Source organism: Paramisgurnus dabryanus, chromosome 20 (assembly GCF_030506205.2).
Source record: "Paramisgurnus dabryanus chromosome 20, PD_genome_1.1, whole genome shotgun sequence".
Classification (NCBI taxonomy): domain Eukaryota; kingdom Metazoa; phylum Chordata; class Actinopteri; order Cypriniformes; family Cobitidae; genus Paramisgurnus; species Paramisgurnus dabryanus.
The window spans coordinates 29,946,930-29,965,414 of record NC_133356.1 but is presented as its reverse complement, the minus strand read 5'-3'; the positions used below and the strand labels follow the sequence as shown (position 1 = coordinate 29,965,414).

Here is an 18,485-nt window from a genome sequence, read left to right as displayed (position 1 = left end):
TAGCAGATCAAGGTGCCTTATGTTATATGACATTACATACAAGATTAAGCATGAAGTTGTTTATGTAACGTTTGTATGGAAGACAGACATCAAACTGAGCATCAATACAACAATGTGGATTACTAAGTGGGAACATTTTCATCCCAAGAAGCCAAAACTACAATACTATCCAATCATCCCTCATTGCCAGGGTTCACTGGATCTCAACAGTTCTGATGCTATAACACATATTCATTATCAACATGCTTTATTCACTATCCCATTATGTGTCGAGTTGGACAAACAATCTTTGCCAAACCAGCAGCTAAAAGGTTGGAGATCATCTGAGACCAATCAGGGTCTGAGCTGAAAATTCATCATGAATGGGTTTGGCACACAATTTTAGGAAGCTTCCATTTTGGTCACTGATTCATATCATCCACATAGAGGAAAAAAGACTGTAGAATATAATTCAGGGACTAAAATGGGACGGCACTGAAACAGGAAACAAAATGAGATCTGCTTTCTTAACTAAATATGTTTTTACATAAGCAGTGTTTAGGTGTGAACTGTCAGTGAAATAGTGGAGATATCTAAATAATAGTGAATGCTGTAACTTGAACAACAAGTGCTGCATGGTTTTATTTAAGCCACAGATGACAGCTGTCTTCACGTGAAATTCATTTTCATCAGTCAGTGGAAATCAGTTAGTTTTGAGACTGAGGCCATCTATAGCAAAATAAAGCAAAGTTAAAGCCGTCAACAAATGTCAAATAATTTCACGGATTATAAGCAAAATGTTGATCATTTATAATGACATTTTTAAAACATGATCCAGGTCCTGGTTGGTCAATATATAAATATATTGTATGCTATAATAATGCTATTATATTTAAAGGATTATTCCGCTTTCATAAAAATAAAATCCTGATCATTTAGTCACCCCCATGTCATCCAAGATGGTTGTCTGTATTTGTTCAGTCGAAAAGAATTTAAGTATTTTGAGGAATAATAGAAATGATATTTGCGCTGTCTACTGCTGTGACATCATACAAGTGAGAGCGTCGTTGTACATTCCCATACATTTATTTATTTCTCAAATTGCCACAAAATTTAAATTGACCACCACACATAGATGTTTGCACATAACGTTTCTCACTACCTCTGTGTCACATGACAGTTTCTGTACAAACACCCCTGGTGTTGGTTGGCGTGCTCCGCTGCGTCTCATTTAAGTTGCATTTAAGCATATATGTGGACGTGTGCATCGTGAATGTGCCGCCACAACTGCAAGTCTGGAAATGTAATCTGGAAACTGGTTATGATGATAACTTTATTAATCCCCATTGGGGAAATTAGGTGTTACAGTGTTATGATGTTCCTGATTCTCAACCTATGGATGTTTTTCATCGCTAAAAGGGTGTTTGGAAACTTATAGAAGAGCACAGATGACAACAGGTTTACACGAGACAGCGCAAGCTAGCATGAAGGTAAAGCTAATCTTTTACATTATAGTGATGATGCTGGTAGTGACGATTCTCTCAGACCAATCAGTGATCTACTGTGTTTTCACCTCATGTTTTGGTATCAACTCGGGTCGCTTGGAACCCCAAAAAAAGAATTGGATACTACATACTGCACCCAGTGGAAAAGCCCTCAAAAGTAAGCTGACCCCGACCCAAACCAAACCAAACTGTGGGGTACTACGCAATGGAAAAGCATCATAAATGGAGAAAAATTCCTGGAATGTGTTCCTCAAAAAACGTAATTTCTTCTCGAATGAACAAAGAAAAACATCAACATCTTGGATGACACAGGGGTGAGTAAATTATCAGAATTCTTTTTTATGAAAGTGGAGTAATCCTTTAAGGTTTGGTGTCACTCACAAATGCCAAAGAGGATTGATTCTTACATGTCACATGACCAACCATGGTGTGCCAAGCTTTAATATATATGAATAGTTCAAGATGCACAACCCTTTAAGTGTGTGGCATATCTTCTGGTAAATTAGCATTTTTTTCAGACTCTTAATTGATTCTGCCAACAAAGTGTTATTTCTGAATGACCTGGGGCCAGGATTAAGTGGATTTGAATCATCATTCTCATTTTTGACTGAGGTGGCATTCAGCGGTTTTTGCATCCAAGCTCTTCATCTGTAACTGGATGAACAATTAATAAATTTCTATATTTTCCTTGAAGTTGTCATACGACTTCAGGAGATTTAGAGCATGAGATACATGGATTTTTCATGCCTCCCAATACAGCTCATTACTGTCAATGTATGGACAAGTTTATTGTGAAGATAATCCTTTTGGTTTAAAAGTCATGGCATGGTCACATTTTTGGAAGAACTATTCCTTTAAAAAAAGGATTAAATAAATATGAAGTTTATTTAGACTCACCTTGGTGCAAGCTGATACCTTCCTCTATTTGAATGTCTTGGCCTATAACCTATGGTTAAAAGTAAATATCCCATTAACAATTGCATTTAAATTTATAACAAATGTTTGTTTTCATATGATTCTCACTGTTCGTCCCTTATAATCTTTATTATGTGATGTTTGTCCTGTGCAATGTGATGTACCTTGCTGGTAGCGTGTGGGATCTCTGGGCTGTTGGCTGAACTCCAGACGTGCGGTATGGTGAGGTTGGGGTCGTCTTTCTCCATGCAGATCATCAACATCGACGGGCCTCACTGTGGGAACAGAAGAAATGTTTAAAGCGGTTTTAATTGAGGGTTCGACTCTCTCAGAATTAGTATTTGCAGCGGAGCATCACTGGAAACACAAAACGTGCAATTCTCTGAAGCCGGAGCGTCACCGCCGCGTCCCCAGAATACTGAGGCAATGATTACTGCCTCGTATGCAGACATAAATTAAAACCAGACCTTTTTATGTGCCGTCCACCCCGACAGGATCGTGCAGTTGACACTTTGGATTATTCCAGATTCAAAACAGTCCTCTTAGAGGAATAACAGGACCAATTAAAAGGAGTAAGATTAGTAAGTAGAAAAGATATGTGAAGAGAATAACAGATTTAACACTCCCTTTTCAAGGGAGACGCGGTCTTGAAAAGCACAAGCAGTTCATACCAAATTCTTCAGATCTTTTTGAAGTTAAATACTTTGACAGCATATGACAAAGAAAATGTATTTTTCTGTGAATACATTGAGATTCAAAACATAAGCAGTGGCCCATAATCTGAACACTCCATTTGCCTCCAAGACACAACATAAGCAGTTCATAAGCTGTTCAACATCAAGGGGGGGAAACCAGATGGAGACAATTTCACCATAAGGTCTCTTTTCATCTTAGAACAGAACCACAAAACTCTGGATGGTAGTAAAAAGCAAAAGGGGCTCAAAAGTTTGTACCAGCCACCACGTTATAATTGTGTTGTCTTGTTATGTTACTTAATATAGATCACATCCTATAAAAAGCAACCCAGAATTATTCTTGTTATAACAAAGCACATCCCATCTATCTATAGTAGTGTGCTAGACAGACTGTTTGCACTGGTACAGAGCAGATGAAGACTGCTGGGTATTTGGTTTATGCGCAAGTAACCTAGACGTCTCGGCACGTAATCCATTTGTTTGAGTCATAAGCGGGGGCCACACAGAAACTGTGCCCACAAAAGACTCAGCAGATTTACACAGAATTCGAATGCGAGTTTAACACACTTTTTTACCCGCGGCTTGTGTTTGTTTATTAACTATACAGTTTAAGTCACATATCCTCACCTGTTCAATCACCACAGATGTGCAAAATATACTATTTATTATGGCAGAAAATATTTACGAAACTTGTTTGATAACAGCAATTTAAAGTTTCCATTTGATAACGCTATAGTGGCGCAAAAAATATAGATTTCACGGTTTGTGATTGACAATAAGAATTCATTACAATGAAGTGAGAGTAAAGAAGGCTTTGTGTGATTTATTGTGACCGCACCCTCGCCGTAGTGAAGTCTGCGCGGTCGGCTGTGGACGGATGTGCCGCGCCTCCTACAAGCTTCCAACACCACAGCTCTAATGGACACAAACAAAGACATCCAGGTGGGCTGAAAAAGACAAAAAACACAAAGAAAATAAGTAGACGATTCATATAGTGTCAATTCGACATGCAGCAGTTTGTATTGTGCACTGTGTACATATAATTCATAAACATGACAAAAGATTATAACATAAATCTCAAGATGTAAAGCTATTTATACACTTTCAAGTACAACATGTTGGCTTCATCTTATTTTAAGATTAGGAGATCTTACTCAGTATTAAAGATATAGATTAATTATAATTTCACACAATATTCTTTACATTATGTAGGAGGATTTTATGTAGCACAGTGGTTCTCAAACTTTTTCGGCATGCTGCCCCCCTTGTGTATGCTGCATCCCTTCATAGCCCACCCCCAAAAAATTATGACATAAAACATAAATAAACCAAACATATTAAATTATACAATGTAGTGCTGTTGGTTAGTAGCCTTGTTTTCTATGGTTTAATAACATAGAATTTAATGTATTTTATAAAATGTCATTAAACTGTGGCCCCCCTGGCACCATCTCAGAGCCGCCAGTTTGAGAACTACTGATGTAGCAAACAGTAAATCACAAAAAAAAAGTTCTGAGAAAAGCTCTAGCAGAATTAGTTTTATCTAATACAATGACATATACATTTTTTAGTGTGGCTAGTTTATAGTGTTTTAATACTTTCTGGTATAAATAAAAAATCAAGGCTTATTTACACTGTCTGAACAGAGACCTTGAGAACTAGTTCCTGTTTGCGCATTTATTATAGCGAATCCATGTTTATATGCATGGATTAAAAGAAAATGTATTTAGACGTTGTGGTCCTTGAAATCTGCCAAAACATCACAGCAAACAAAAACCAAAGAGATTCTGTAAACGTTTTCCAGTAATCGAAGGGCTAGTAAACAAAAGTAAAACGAAATCTAGTAAACAAAATATGTGTGGGCCGAACAATGACCTGATTTTAATTTAGCGTGTTAATACTCTTTTCTTTTAAAAGCTTCAAATTCAGGGCGCATAACGTTTTCTGGTCCTGACATTTAAAGACGGATGTAACCACCATATTAGTGGAGGGGGTTAAGGTTGTAAAACAGGGATTGTAAACTACATGTGGCTTCATTAACACAGATAACGTGAAGCATGTTTATATAAAGTTCAGTTAAAACAGAAGTACTGAAATCACATTTGACCATCGTGTTTGGATCATCTACATCGTAACAAAACCTGAAACATTCGTCTTTCCTTACTTGGTCTTCTAGAAGTTTCTCATTTGGACAGCCGGAGTGAGCCTGCAGATATTTAGAATGGAAGAGCAAGCCATCAAAGGTTCTCCATGGCATGAGCTCGGCCATTGGAAAAGGGAAACCGCAAGCGCTGTTTGCTGCGATGAGGTAGGTCAGACCACGCACAAAGAGAGAACCCAGCTGGACCGCTCTGGGGTCCACAACAGGAATCTGCATTGGGAGATACAATACAGCATGATTTAAGAAATAAAGAAGAAAGCATAACAATTTATGACACCTTTCAAGATAACCATCATACATTACCAGGTCATGATATTCCCAAAATTCAAGTAACAGCTCAAACTCATATAAAAAAAAACTAAAAACTTGGGCATGACAATGTAGGAAAGAACAACAAAAAAAACATTGATAACAGATAGACTGAGCATGTGAAGGGTTTATATTATAACACTCACTTCATTTTAAAACCATAAAAAACTTTCTTTCACTTCATCAGAAAGTCCTGGGTGCTCTGTAAAAAACTATGGATGCCACCAAGCTTCCCAATGAAATAGAGCCATATAAAAGTAGCTCATACTGTATGACGTGCTATACTTAAGGTCTTAAATAGCCAAATTAAATGCCATTATTCACATTAAACTATTTTCTATTTATAATATGTATATTAAAGGGTTAGTTCACCAAAAGTTATAATTTTATCATAAATCACTTAGCCCCTTCAATTGTCGTCAGAACACATTTTTAGTTTTTTTTTTATGAAAACCGGGAGGCTTGTGACTGTCCTGCAGTTTCATTTTTTTTTTTCAATCAAGCCCAGAAAAGAATGAAAGACATCACCAAAAAGGTCCATGTTTCATCAGTAGTTCAATAATAATATTATGAAGCGACGAGAACACCAAACTAACGATTTTATTCAACAAGAATTTGTTCTCCTTCTAGGTCTTTCAGTGCACGTTCATGAGCAGACTACGGCGCATGCTACTGATGTCACCTGTTGACGCAGTTGACAACGTTTTTTTATTCTTTTTATTCAAGCCATTATGCAAACATTGTAAACACTACTTAAAACAGTCCATATAAATTCACAAATTAATTTGCCAGCGCAATACTTGCAACTACTTTTTGGTCTTGTCTTTCATTCTTTTCTGGGAAAATTAAATTGCAGTCTATGGGACAGTCACAAGCCTCCTGGTTTTCATCAAAATATCTTAAAATGTATTCTGAAGACAAATCAAATGACCCAGCGGTAAGTGATTTATGAAAAATTTGTAATTTTGGGGTAATCTAACCCTTTAAAATACAGCACATAAAGACGCATTTTATTGACATAAATGATGGCACGCACTAATACTAAATTGTAAAGACAGTTTGATAGTATAGACAGACGGTTTAGCACCTACGTATTAAACAAAACTTCAATCCATCACGCTTAAAATGGTGATAATATGTACCATTAGCTACAGATATGTATTTGCACTGAAAAAAAATATTCATTCAATTTACAATTTTTTTTAAGGTAAGTGGTTGCAATAAATGTATTTAAGCTATATTTAAACAAAAGTTTTTTATTTTATTTTACTTTACTAATCTTTTTTGTTTAAATGTAGCTTAAGTTGAAGCAGTGTAAGCTAGGATACTTTTTTTGACCATTTCTTTCAAAAGTTTTTTAAATTGATAATTTTTCAGAGATGAACACTTCTGAAAACTTTAAAAGTTTCCAATTTAATTGAAAAGAATAATTAAATAAGCAAATTAGCTTCAGTACAAATAAATCTATCTAAAAAGGTGAGTAGTTTCCATCTGTGTCTTCTCCAAATCATGGCAATTCTGTTTTTCAAGTTTAAAAAAATTCAAGTTTTTTTATTTATCTTTAAATCACTATAATTTTACTGTCAACTTGTTTCAAAGTCATAACGCTTTTAATACCCATTGTGTTTTCACCCAGGTTGGGTGGGAGGCCGGGTGTGACCCTGTAGAGCTCACCTGAAGTGGCGGTTCGGATAATGGGATGTTTATCCCCCCACGCCCCCACCTAACTGTCCGCTGGTCACCTGGTCCCCCACCCCCACCCACATGAGATAAGAGAGGGACTGATTAGCTTCTGTGACATCAAAACGTAAAATTGGCCTGCCACCTGCTCTGCTCTCAAACACAGCTTAGACTAAAGCAAACAAAAGGGAGGCTGGAGATAAAGCCGAGGTGACAGCAGCAGCCCGCTGACCGCGCCAGATTGAAACCTGGGCCGCCGTTTGAAATATTGCGCTGTTTGCGCAGACGACTTCCTCATTGAAATTTTTCATTTCACTTTCACGCATTAGGTTTTGAAACGAGTGTTGGCTTTGATATAACGGTTAAGACGACACGTAAAATGCTAAGCACCTTTAAAGCCGCTAATTGCTCGGCGTTGAAGTCAATAGAGCTCAGGACAATGCTGATGCCACCCTGCTGCTGTAAAGGTATAGAGCGGGACAACAAACCAGAACAGCAGCTGCTCTGAAGCATTTCAACAGTGAACAATGAAAGCTGCTCCTGCCAGATGCCAGAAGGACTCCTGGACCCCTGAGGACACGCAGCTCAATGCTAATGGCAATCCATGGCCTTGCGATCGGCTTCTGCACCTGTGCCGTACCTTAATACACATCTGCTGAATGTTACTACTGTAAACATTCATTCATGACATGATAGGACTTGTCCGAATATTGTGTGGTGCTTAAAGTTTGGATGAACTTTCATTTTTAGATTTTCCAAATAAACATGGGGGGCTGTATGTGAACCCTTAGTTTTATCATGGTTGGGAAAAAAGAACAGGTTCGTTTTTATAACAATTTTGTTTAATTTAGGAACTAAATAATTTTTAGACTAACTTATGTAGAGAAAGAAAGCACAACCTGTCTTTATTTGTTGTAATCCTCGCAGAGTGCACACTAACCCTATCGGGTGATTCTCGCGAAATTAGACTTATGTGGTGTCATAAAACATTTTGATAAAAAAAGTAAATGCAAAGTAAGAGTATTAAAATAAGAAGCATACAGTTACAAACATCTCTTCATGTACTATTTTGCACATAATTTCAAATGACATCATACAAACCAATTTTGTTGTTTTTTCCACATTTAAGGGGAAAAATTGTATTACCGCAACCATGACTGGATTTGGGTTCTTTGACATGGAAATATTTATAATTAAAAAATCTAAAAAATAAAAAGCTTCAGTGCATGTTATACTATAAACATTTACTGTAAAGAAACATGTGGTATTTGGTGATCATTGGTAAACGTAAAGACAATAATAAGGAATATAAATGTGTCCAAGAAAAATTTTCTCATCCTCTGCAACAATTTTCAATCATTGTTTAAGCCCTCCAGGAACTAACATAAAAAAAAATAGTTTAATATTTAATGTAATATCATGTTATGATCTGTTTTTTAATGGCAATCTAAACAATTTATGTAATTTTATAGGCAATATGTTTTAAATCCTCTAAAAATAATGGTTATAGTAAGTTCAGACCTTAATCTTATATGTCCAAAAAAAATTGTCTTTAAAAAAATTTTATTCTGATGCTGGACATGGATTTCGTGAGAATGGACACCGGATTTTGTGAGAATCACACTATCGTCAATGCCAGTAAGCCACACAAATCAATCTCAATCTCATAAACAAGTCCAGTCAGAATCTTTAAGACTTTTCTCAATTTTGTGCTGATTGAAAAAAAAATTGTTGAATGTATAGCTGAACAATATAAAAGGAAAACACAAACGTGCGATAACTTGCGATATACGGTACGCAATGCAGTAATGTTTTAAGTTTGTAAAATCCATTTAAATTCTAATTCTAATGAAATATAATAAAAAACAAGAAAAAAATGGGAAAGAAATCATAACTTTGTTTGTAACGCAAGTCTGTCTGCGATCAACATCGACCTAAAACTTTGACTATACTTAACTTTTTGAAGTATTAAAATCTTTCAGTTATTGCAAACCATTGCCATTCAGTCAAATGTCCTTGAAAGAATAATTTATTTTTTTATTTGAAATATTTTTAGTGCTAGGAAAAGATTAATCGCGATTAATCGCATTCATAATAAAAGTGATTTTTTGCATAATATATAAGTGCGTGCTGTGTGTAATTATTATGTATATATAAATACACATACATTCATATATGTATTTAAGAAACATTTACATGTGTATATATATATATTTATGTATATTTTTATATATTCTATAAATTAAAAAATATATATAAATTAAAAAATCTGAAATATATAAAAAAATCTGAATATGCATGTATGTGTGTGTGGTTGAATATACATAATAATTACACTCAGTACACACACATATATTATGCAAAAAAATCACTTTTATTTTGAATGTGATTAATCGTGATTAATCTTTTCCCAGCACTAAGTTTATAATCTAAACAACCTTTTCATTACAAAAACCTTTTGTGCAAACTAAATGTTATTTATGAAACCATTTAGCCAAAATTCTTCAAGCACCTTTCTTTTTAAAAGTGTGACTAATAATTATCAAATCAGTCAAGTATTTCATCAAAAAAAAAAAACTCGCTAGGGGTGAGAGAAGTGTAGGTGAACGACATTCCAATTCCAAAATGAAATCAGATCCAGAATGGCAAAATGATGATGTTTCTAAAATGACTATTAAATAACATATTCTCATCCTTAGCGGTTACAGATGCTGTGTTGTGGCATCCTCAGCTAGCATTTACATTCCCTTACTATGACAAAGCAGCACAGGGGGAAAGAGATTAGAGGGGGGTATCAGGCAGCCCCTGGAGACTCTTCTGCCATCTGTCTGGCTCTAATACACTTCCCCCCAGCCCTTTTCACATTTCAGGCAGATGTGACAGTGTAACTCCCGATGGGAGGCAACAATGGCACGTGTAACAGGTGCTCCTGCCACCCTGTGGCACATGGGAGGCAGGAGAGCTTTACACACTTTCATCTGGCCAGCGGCAGGCTGTCGCCGCCGCGCCCTGAGCACACACACGTCTCCGGATCAGCCAGCAATCCGACACCTGTTGCTGCGCGCGCTCCCTCTAAACACACAATCCCTCCACGCTCTCATTCAACGCCCCGCATACTGTGGGCAGCATAAACTGAGCGGTATCACCTCACGGAGCCAAAATGTAAACAAACTGGGACGTATGTAATAAAGACTGCAGACAAGATCATAATAAACAGCCATTGCAGGGTATAAATGTTATTTGAATTTGCCACATACAGCTCTTTTCTTAAATGTAATTTTTTGGTTGTAAATGGTTTTTTTTATGCTTAGTATAGTTCCACGCTGTTAGTTTGAAGTTTTTCACTTGTCGACTTGGACAGAGCAGGCATCTCTGACATATTTTGTGAAAAGCTTACAAAGTTTAGGTACGGAGTGACAGGTGATGATAAATCTTTCCCTGTGAACCTTTTTAATGAATGTAAATAAACATACAATCTGAACAGATACAAATACAACTTAATAGTTCATTTGTATTGTCAACAGCTTGACAACAGGGTGCAGATAAGCATCTGTATTGAAATACAACAAACTCAGAGCCCGAACAGACGAGAGGAATTCACACCAGTTGTGGACGCACGAGGACCCGTAAATTAGGAGGTGGCTTGCTTGATATCTCCCATGAGGCTCTAATTTGTCCCTCTATCATCCATTATCTGTGTCGCGGGGAGGGCTCTCAATCCGAGGACTGCGTAACCACAGACCGCCCTTGGCGGCCATGTCTGAAATAGCACACATGGGAGGCTTAAATTAGGGTGGGAGCTGAAATAGCCCTGTGGTCGTCGGCGGGGACGACGCGGAGCCCGTCACCAGAGCATCGCTCTCAGGTTCAGACCACAATTAGAGTAGTTTTTGGGAGGAATGTCGCAAAGCAACCAAAAAATATCCCTTCAGTCTCTTTCCCTGTTTTCTCTCTTATTTTGAATACAGAAAGAATCCGATGCATTTCTCAAATGAAAAAAGGCCTCGATTTGTTGCATCTTCAAAAATGTGTAAATAAAACATCGCTGATGTCACAAATCCAATTTGGATTAAATAATTAAACTTGGTTATTACTTATTTTTTATTACGTTACAAACATTCATGAGCACTGCTGTTTCTAATTTGTACTTAAAAATGGGTGAAAGGGTAAACGCATGCATTTGAAAAGACAGAGAAAGTGTTATGACTCACCCTGATCTGTTGCATTTCTGTGAAGGATTTGTATCTGACACAAACAGCTTGGCTCAGATAAGCATCTATGTCTTCCAGAGAAAGGTGTCTCGCCTGGATCCAAGAGCAAACAGTGTTTTTATTTTAAAAGCACAGCGTGAAAATCACACTTGAGTATACAAAACAAGCATCAATCCTTTACAAAGACATCAACACACGCTCATGCACAATGCAATGGTATAGCTGAGTTGTGGTTGGAGACGCACCAACTGTCTGATAAGGACTACACACAATAAACAGTGTTTAAGAGACACAGGTGAACTCTTTTGACATGCAATGAGTCAACATCATTAATAAATAAAGGTTAACAGAACATATGTGGTGGCTATAAAGCATTTGTTTACATTTAAGTGAAAACCTCAGACTGCTGTGCCATTAGTGATGAAATGCTAAACACACCTGAATGGTGATGTAGGTTACAAGACAAATCACAGCAAGCAATGGACTGTCAAACTGGTGAAGCTCTTCGGTGAAGTCGTGCAGGTCAAAGACACCAAACAGTGTTGATATTCGGACTTCTTTAACCTCTGGGTCTGTCCTGAACCACAGAGCCATTAGATCGGGGGGATCTTCTGTTGATGGATACCACACATTTTATAAGGGGGGTAAATAAAGATGCAAAACTAAATCTTGCTTGAAATATCGTAGTTACTACAACTAGTCACCAATAAATGTGTGATTCTTAAAAATCGTTTAATAAAATTTCTCACAAACAACCAATTATATAGTAAACTATTATTTTTAGATTTTGAGCAAGTTCATTGTACTAAATTAAAAAATAATAATAATACAAGAGTTTTTTTAAATACCAATATTACCAATTTATAGTAATACAATGAGAGGGTGTTTAGTAAAAGGACTGATCAAACCAAGTGGACTTTAACAAAAAAGCTTTTCCTGGTACAAGGAAATAAAAAAGGGCAAACAAAGAGATTATTTACACTACTAACAAAGCAAAGATCTTTTAAGATTATAGTAGGATTAACAGAACAGAATTAGGTAAAAAAAAAAAAAATGCTTAGCAGCACCTGAAATGTCCTTGAACTTAATTCTGTACCTTTATAGTTGAGGGGTTTTGGACTGACTTTAATTGCCTCCTTAAGTGGATTCCCAGGAAAGACAAACCATTCATTGACTGATACTGTGCTACTGAAACAATCTATAACAGAGATAGGAAACAAGCAGTAGAAAAAGAAATATAAACAGATAAACAAACAAAAAATAGAGCAACCGAAAAAGAAATGTGCAATGAACTTAAATGTTATGCAATAATAATTATAATAATGATTGACAGATGTAAGTCTTTCCAAAATTACACTACCCACTGTTTGAAATCTGATATGTTTGTCTGCCCCTACTTTTCAGTGGCATGTTCAGCACATATTTGCCCACACCGCAAATACTGGACAGAAGTGGGGCAATTCTCAGAATACTAAAAGGCAATGAAGAGTTATTTTCTGTAAACAAGACACTCAAAGGACAACCTACAATGTATATTAGATTTTAGATTTTCATGTTTTATCGTATCAAATTAATTTAAGCAATTTCGACTTGTTTTATAAGTTAACTCCTCACTAGCCAACATTTAAAACAGTAAACTTAAAAATTCAGGTAAAAACTTTCCCCATGTATATTTCGAGACCTAAACTCAATGTTTTTGTGCAAATAATAACTAATGTGAAATTGTTCAACCCCACAATAACTGAAACAAAAGCAATGGGACAATGCATCTGACGAATTTAATTGTAAGGTATATTGTTTCCATTACTAACAAATAATCAGTTTTGAATTTGTTTGTGAAGTTAAAAATATATATATTTTTCATAGAGATCACAAAACGTTTTTACAGGTACATTAAAAAGATTTAAACTTTTATAGTTACTGTAGAAGTTTCTAAAGATTGCATTCATTCTCTTTTTTTAGGTCTAGAAATCATAAAAAATTTAACAGTAACAGACAAGCAACACAAAAAAATGTTTCAATGTTAAAAGTAAAGTTTACCTGGCTGCACCGGCAGAAACAGGCCATAGATACGCTCTCGCACAGGCAGATATAAGACAGCCTGTGGTGGTAACCCAGCTTCATCCTCATCTTCCAATGTGTTGCTGCACTCCACAACCCCATCATATATGAAATTATAAATCATGAAACACTCGGCCTGGGTATGTTTCTCTTTAACGGCCTACAACGTGAAAAACTATAGTAAGTGTTAAAACAATGTCAAATAATGTTTTGGTGTTTTTTTTAATAGGACCACTAAAAAAAATCCTTATTTTGTATTAAAGTGCACCTATTTCATTGCTAAAATTTTGTGTATATTTAGTAATACACTGTGTTTGCATGGTTTATGGTTAAAAAAACACATTATTTTCCACATACAGTACATTTTTGTAGCTCCAGATTTCACTTTTTTCCTGAAACGCACTTTTTCGTGTGCAAAACTCATCGATCTGAAAAGATGTGTTCCTGATTGGTCAGCTAATCCAGTGTTTCCCACAGGATTTTGAGATACTGTGGCGCCGATGACGTCACAGGCTGATTAGCATATTATATGTGACGTCATTGCGTCGTGTTTTACTCTTTGATCCGTCACATTATATTGCATTTTAACACAACTAAGATGCTATTTTTACATAGTTTCTGTTCTGTTGTCTATAAAATAGTGACTGAACAGGACCCAGTAACGACCCACGACTCAGTAACTCTTTGTTTAATCCAATCAGCTCTTTCTGAAACTGCTGCTAAAAACGCGACCTTATCTGAAAAAATCATCATACGTTTACATTGAGGCTGTACTGATATTGCTCTTCTCATCAGTGTTGTTGTGTTATGAGCTCTTTTTTATTAGAAATACGAGTGGTATTTTATTTTATAGCGCAGACAATTTGTTTCAAATTCAGAAATATGAGAGAATACACAGTTGTTGTTACTAAAGAACACGTGCATGGGCATGCCGCATAATAGGTAGGGAGAGAGCTCGGACACAGACTCACATCAGAACGGGTATATGTGGGAAACACTATGCTAACCTTTTGTTAAGTCACTCTCATGATGAACTTAATCAGCCACCGACTTCTCTGTCAATAACATCCGTGACTGTTGACGTTTACGCGAAAAAGAGAAAGTACACGGAGGAACACGGAGTTAAATACTTTTCACTGTTATGTGAGAGAGGCGTGCAGGCTCAGCAAAGAGAGGGGAGGGGGCCGGGGGCGCGCGCTGTTGCGCTGCACACAACGAGAGAGGGAGGATGGAGGCGCGCTGAGTGCTCGCTGCAATGAATTAAGCCGTTTTAAATAGTAAAATTAAAATGTAAATGGGAATCATGAAAAATCTATTTGTGGCGGCCAGTGTTGATTCTGTGGCGGCCCGCCACAGATAAATGAATATATGGGAAACACTGTAATCTGTACGTTGTGATTGGCCTGAATTCCTCTGACGTCAGCCGGAAATGTGACGCTCCTTACTATGTTTGAAAGATTCGGTCACAATGTAATGCTAACAGAAGTTAACTTACAATGCGAGTCAGAAGTGGGTTTTTGTTGTAGTCCAAGAAAAAAATGCTGGAGACGATAACTCACATCATCGTTTACTTTGGGCTTGTACCTTTAATTCCGTGAATCAGACCATAGGTGCCCTTTAATACATTTTCAATGCAAATAATATGATTATTGAAAACTGAAAAAAAGTTTAATTTTAAAAAGTTTAATTAAAAAATCCTCATGAATTTTAAAGTTTTGCATTAATTTTAATATGTCCCTTTTTTGTTAATGACAACATACAATCAGACTGCCTCAAACTTACTTAATAATAAAAAGTTAGTATGGTCACTTTTTGATTGGAAATAGCACCAACTATTGAAAATTTCATTCACGAGTTTGCATTAATAATCATATATAATAATAAAGGATATTTATTATGGGCTCATAGATCAAACTTAAATCCAGAGATCTCCCGTTTCTTAACTGGGAAAGGTACCAGTCAAGAGGTGATGGGGTGAAAAAGGGATGTTGCAAAAACTGTCATGGGACAGAGGAGAGAGAGAGAGAGAGAGAGAGAGAGAGAGAGAGAGAGAGAGAGAGAGAGAGAGAGAGAGAGAGAGCTCTTCATCTTGACTGGTTGGATTACATTACCATGCTTCTCTCAAACTTAGTTAAATTTGCTTTATTATTCATTCATTTTACATTTTCATATAATATACAGGGTTTCCCGCAGCACTTTTCAGTTCGGGTGGCCCACCTAAGCTGGGATACCCTACCACCTTAACTAGGTCGTCCAAAAAAAAATAATTCCACCAAACGCCACATGGCCGAAATGAGAGAAAGACATGGTCCGTCACTGTCTGAAGGATAACTAGCCTGTTGATAAAACATTTAATTAATTAATAATCTAGTATGTGTTCATTTGTCATAGTTTCTTCAAAATTGAGCTTTGACTGTTTTAAATAAAAATATTTTTATCATACGCCCCGCCCCTTTGATTGCCACGCCCCTGGCCCAACCACCTGCACAACCCTACCACCTTAACTAACAAATTTTCTGCGGGAAACCCTGAATATATATATATATATATATATATATATATATATTATTTGTCTTTGAATTTATGGACAGCACTTCAATATCACTACTCACCTTTAATATATCAAGTGGTATGTACTTCTCCATCAAGCACACTGTCTCGGGAGATTGGGGACTGCAGTCTAACCAAGGGGATTTTTGCCCTGGAAGCAGATACATGTGTATTCCTTTTATTAAAGTCTCTTCCTCAGCATCATGTAATGGCAGAGAGGAAACACCAAACGTTCCCTCACTATTGGGACGATGAGCATTAATGAAGTCCGCAACAGCATAGATCTTGTCTCCCTGAACTTCCCTGTGCTTCTTTCGATACGATGCTAAAGCGATGTTGCGGAGACGCTGCATGTGCTGCTCGGACACTATGTCATTACCCAACATACAGGCCACGAGTGGAAGGTCGGTCATATGAAGCTTCAAAATCTGGCATAACCTCTCTCTGGAGAGCACCACTGTTGTCATATCACCTAAATTGAGTTTACTGATAGACAAGTACGGGACTGTGTTGTAGATAACAAAATCTGTATCTTGACCAAGGATTCCCATGCAGTTATGAGAGAGGGCATAGTCAGCAATCTCATAATCTCCTTCACGGACTGAGCACCACGTTTCTTGGCCAAGGGTTTTAAGGGCAAATCGAGAGAAGGTTGCAAGTCCTGAAGGAAGGCAGAAAAGGTCTCTGCTGTTCGGCTGCTGTTTGTGACACTTAATGTGCTGAAATATTTTCGCTATATCTCGGTTGACTCTCAAACGCCTCTTCACCCACTCGGCCCGTTTCTGTTCCTCGACCGTTCCATCAAAGAAAAACACTAACCGTATACCAGCTGCTGTAAATGCACTGACAAATTCCTGCAGGATATGCATGTACTCCTGCCACTGACCGCCGTGGACCCAAGCTTGACAGCGATACCAGTATCTTAAACAGGCCATGCCATCCACTACAACTGTAGCATTACTGTCAGGATAGGCTTTGGCGTGATCCAGTGCCATCTGTTTCAGATCTACTGGCACACAAGTATCTGGACAGCATGTCTCCATAAAGTACTGTAAGCCCTTTACACCCATGTTCAGGTTTAGAGGTTGTGTGCATTTACATAAATGCCACCGAGCTGAAACATATAAATACATAAATAGTTAGTAAACAAAGAGGCAATTGGTTGGAAATAAACAGTGTATCATGTATTCATTTAAAGCTATAATAATGAAGAACACATGCTATATTAACACCTAACTCGTAAGAATCGTTTAGTTTACTTTACTTAAAATTAGAAAATGAGTTGACATAAATTAATGTTTTGATTTATTGTGACCACGTGTGTGGGAATTGTCACACTAGTGCGTATTTATTGCTAACAGACAAGGAATGAAAGATATTTGTATCTGTTAATGTCTTAAATAAAAACCGTAATGCTTTCAAGGAAACGAAAACCGACTCACTATTTGATAGGATGAGATGCACAATTTAACATAAATACTAGAATTAGTCAGCGTTAACCACTGACTTGTGCTACATACTTGCAGCACAGCAGCCGAAGCTGCTTTGTGTTTACATTGTTTCCTTCACTTCCGCTTCCGGGAGCGACACGCTCAACAGCCAATCGGCGTTCTTCTTTACAATCACAGTTCTGAACACAAAATGTCACAGGTTAAGCACTGTTATACGATTTATGTGCGTTTTATGATTCATTGATTACTTATCGGTAACAAAATTCTTTGTTTTAAAAGAAAAATAAACATTTATATTGCACTGTTGCCTATCTAGTCCGTATACAGCAGAAATACTTTAATCAAATATTTTTTAAATAATATATTAATTTAAACATTTTTAATAACGCGTATAAATTAGTTTGAATATAAAAATGACTGACTAATAAACCAATAAACCATGTGCAAAATGAAGAATAAGGGGAAAATAGCTAATTTTAATTTCCAGAAATGTCTAAAAATAATATTGAAGTCATTGTGGTGCATCATGTTTACATTAGTTGTAGAATAAACCAAATAATTCCGTTAGTTTAACTAATATGGGTGTTTTTATATTTTTCCTTACTTTTAATAAAAATTAGATTTGTTAAACAGATGTGTTGTCACATTTGGTAGATGTAGGAATTCCGAGTTTAGTGTGTAAAAGCAGGGTTTTCTGTTACGGTGAACTATTGATTTTTCTGCTTCTTTGAACCAGAGTTTCTCACATAAACAAAAGCACCCTAGGGAAAGGGGCAGATGTTCCCTAAAGGACGATGGCACGCGACAGTCCTCAAGCCTGTTGAAGAATTCACCCCTCCTGCTCTCTCATTCTCGCGCACACGCACGCGCACATACAAACACTGATAAAATAAAATTTTCTTTACTTTTACTCAGCACATACACAATTGGCATGTTTGTATGTGTATAGCATCATTTTTAAAACGTAG

At 36.7% G+C, this 18,485-nt stretch overlaps 1 protein-coding gene across 2 annotated transcripts; it reads right to left on the bottom strand.

Annotated features, from left to right (window-relative positions):
• Positions 1-234: 234 nt before the first annotated feature.
• fam120b (family with sequence similarity 120 member B) lies at positions 235-17,639 on the bottom strand. Of its 2 annotated transcripts, none has more exons than XM_065250862.1 (11): positions 17,509-17,639; positions 16,129-17,180; positions 13,496-13,676; positions 12,552-12,653; positions 11,894-12,066; positions 11,456-11,548; positions 5,259-5,465; positions 3,933-4,041; positions 2,564-2,674; positions 2,382-2,430; positions 235-708 (listed from the first exon to the last, which is right to left on the bottom strand). In XM_065250862.1, exons 2-11 carry the CDS (start codon positions 17,134-17,136, stop codon positions 687-689), a joined length of 2,055 nt encoding a protein of 684 aa, XP_065106934.1. In that variant the 5' UTR covers positions 17,137-17,180; positions 17,509-17,639; the 3' UTR covers positions 235-686. The 2 variants fall into 2 exon arrangements, with proteins under 2 accessions (XP_065106934.1, XP_065106942.1); XM_065250870.1 differs by having other exon boundaries at positions 11,894-12,063.
• Between the last annotated feature and the right edge of the window lie 846 nt (positions 17,640-18,485).

Coding starts and splice junctions, on each gene's coding strand:
- fam120b (XM_065250862.1), bottom strand. CDS start 17,136: ATGGGTGTAAAGGGCTTACAGTACTTTATGGAGACATGCTGTCCAGAT. Junction 12,067..12,551: donor AAAACCCCTCAACTATAAAG/GTACAGAATTAA, acceptor ATCCATCAACAG/AAGATCCCCCCGATCTAATG. Junction 5,466..11,455: donor CAGAAATGCAACAGATCAGG/GTGAGTCATAAC, acceptor CTCCCAATGCAG/ATTCCTGTTGTGGACCCCAG.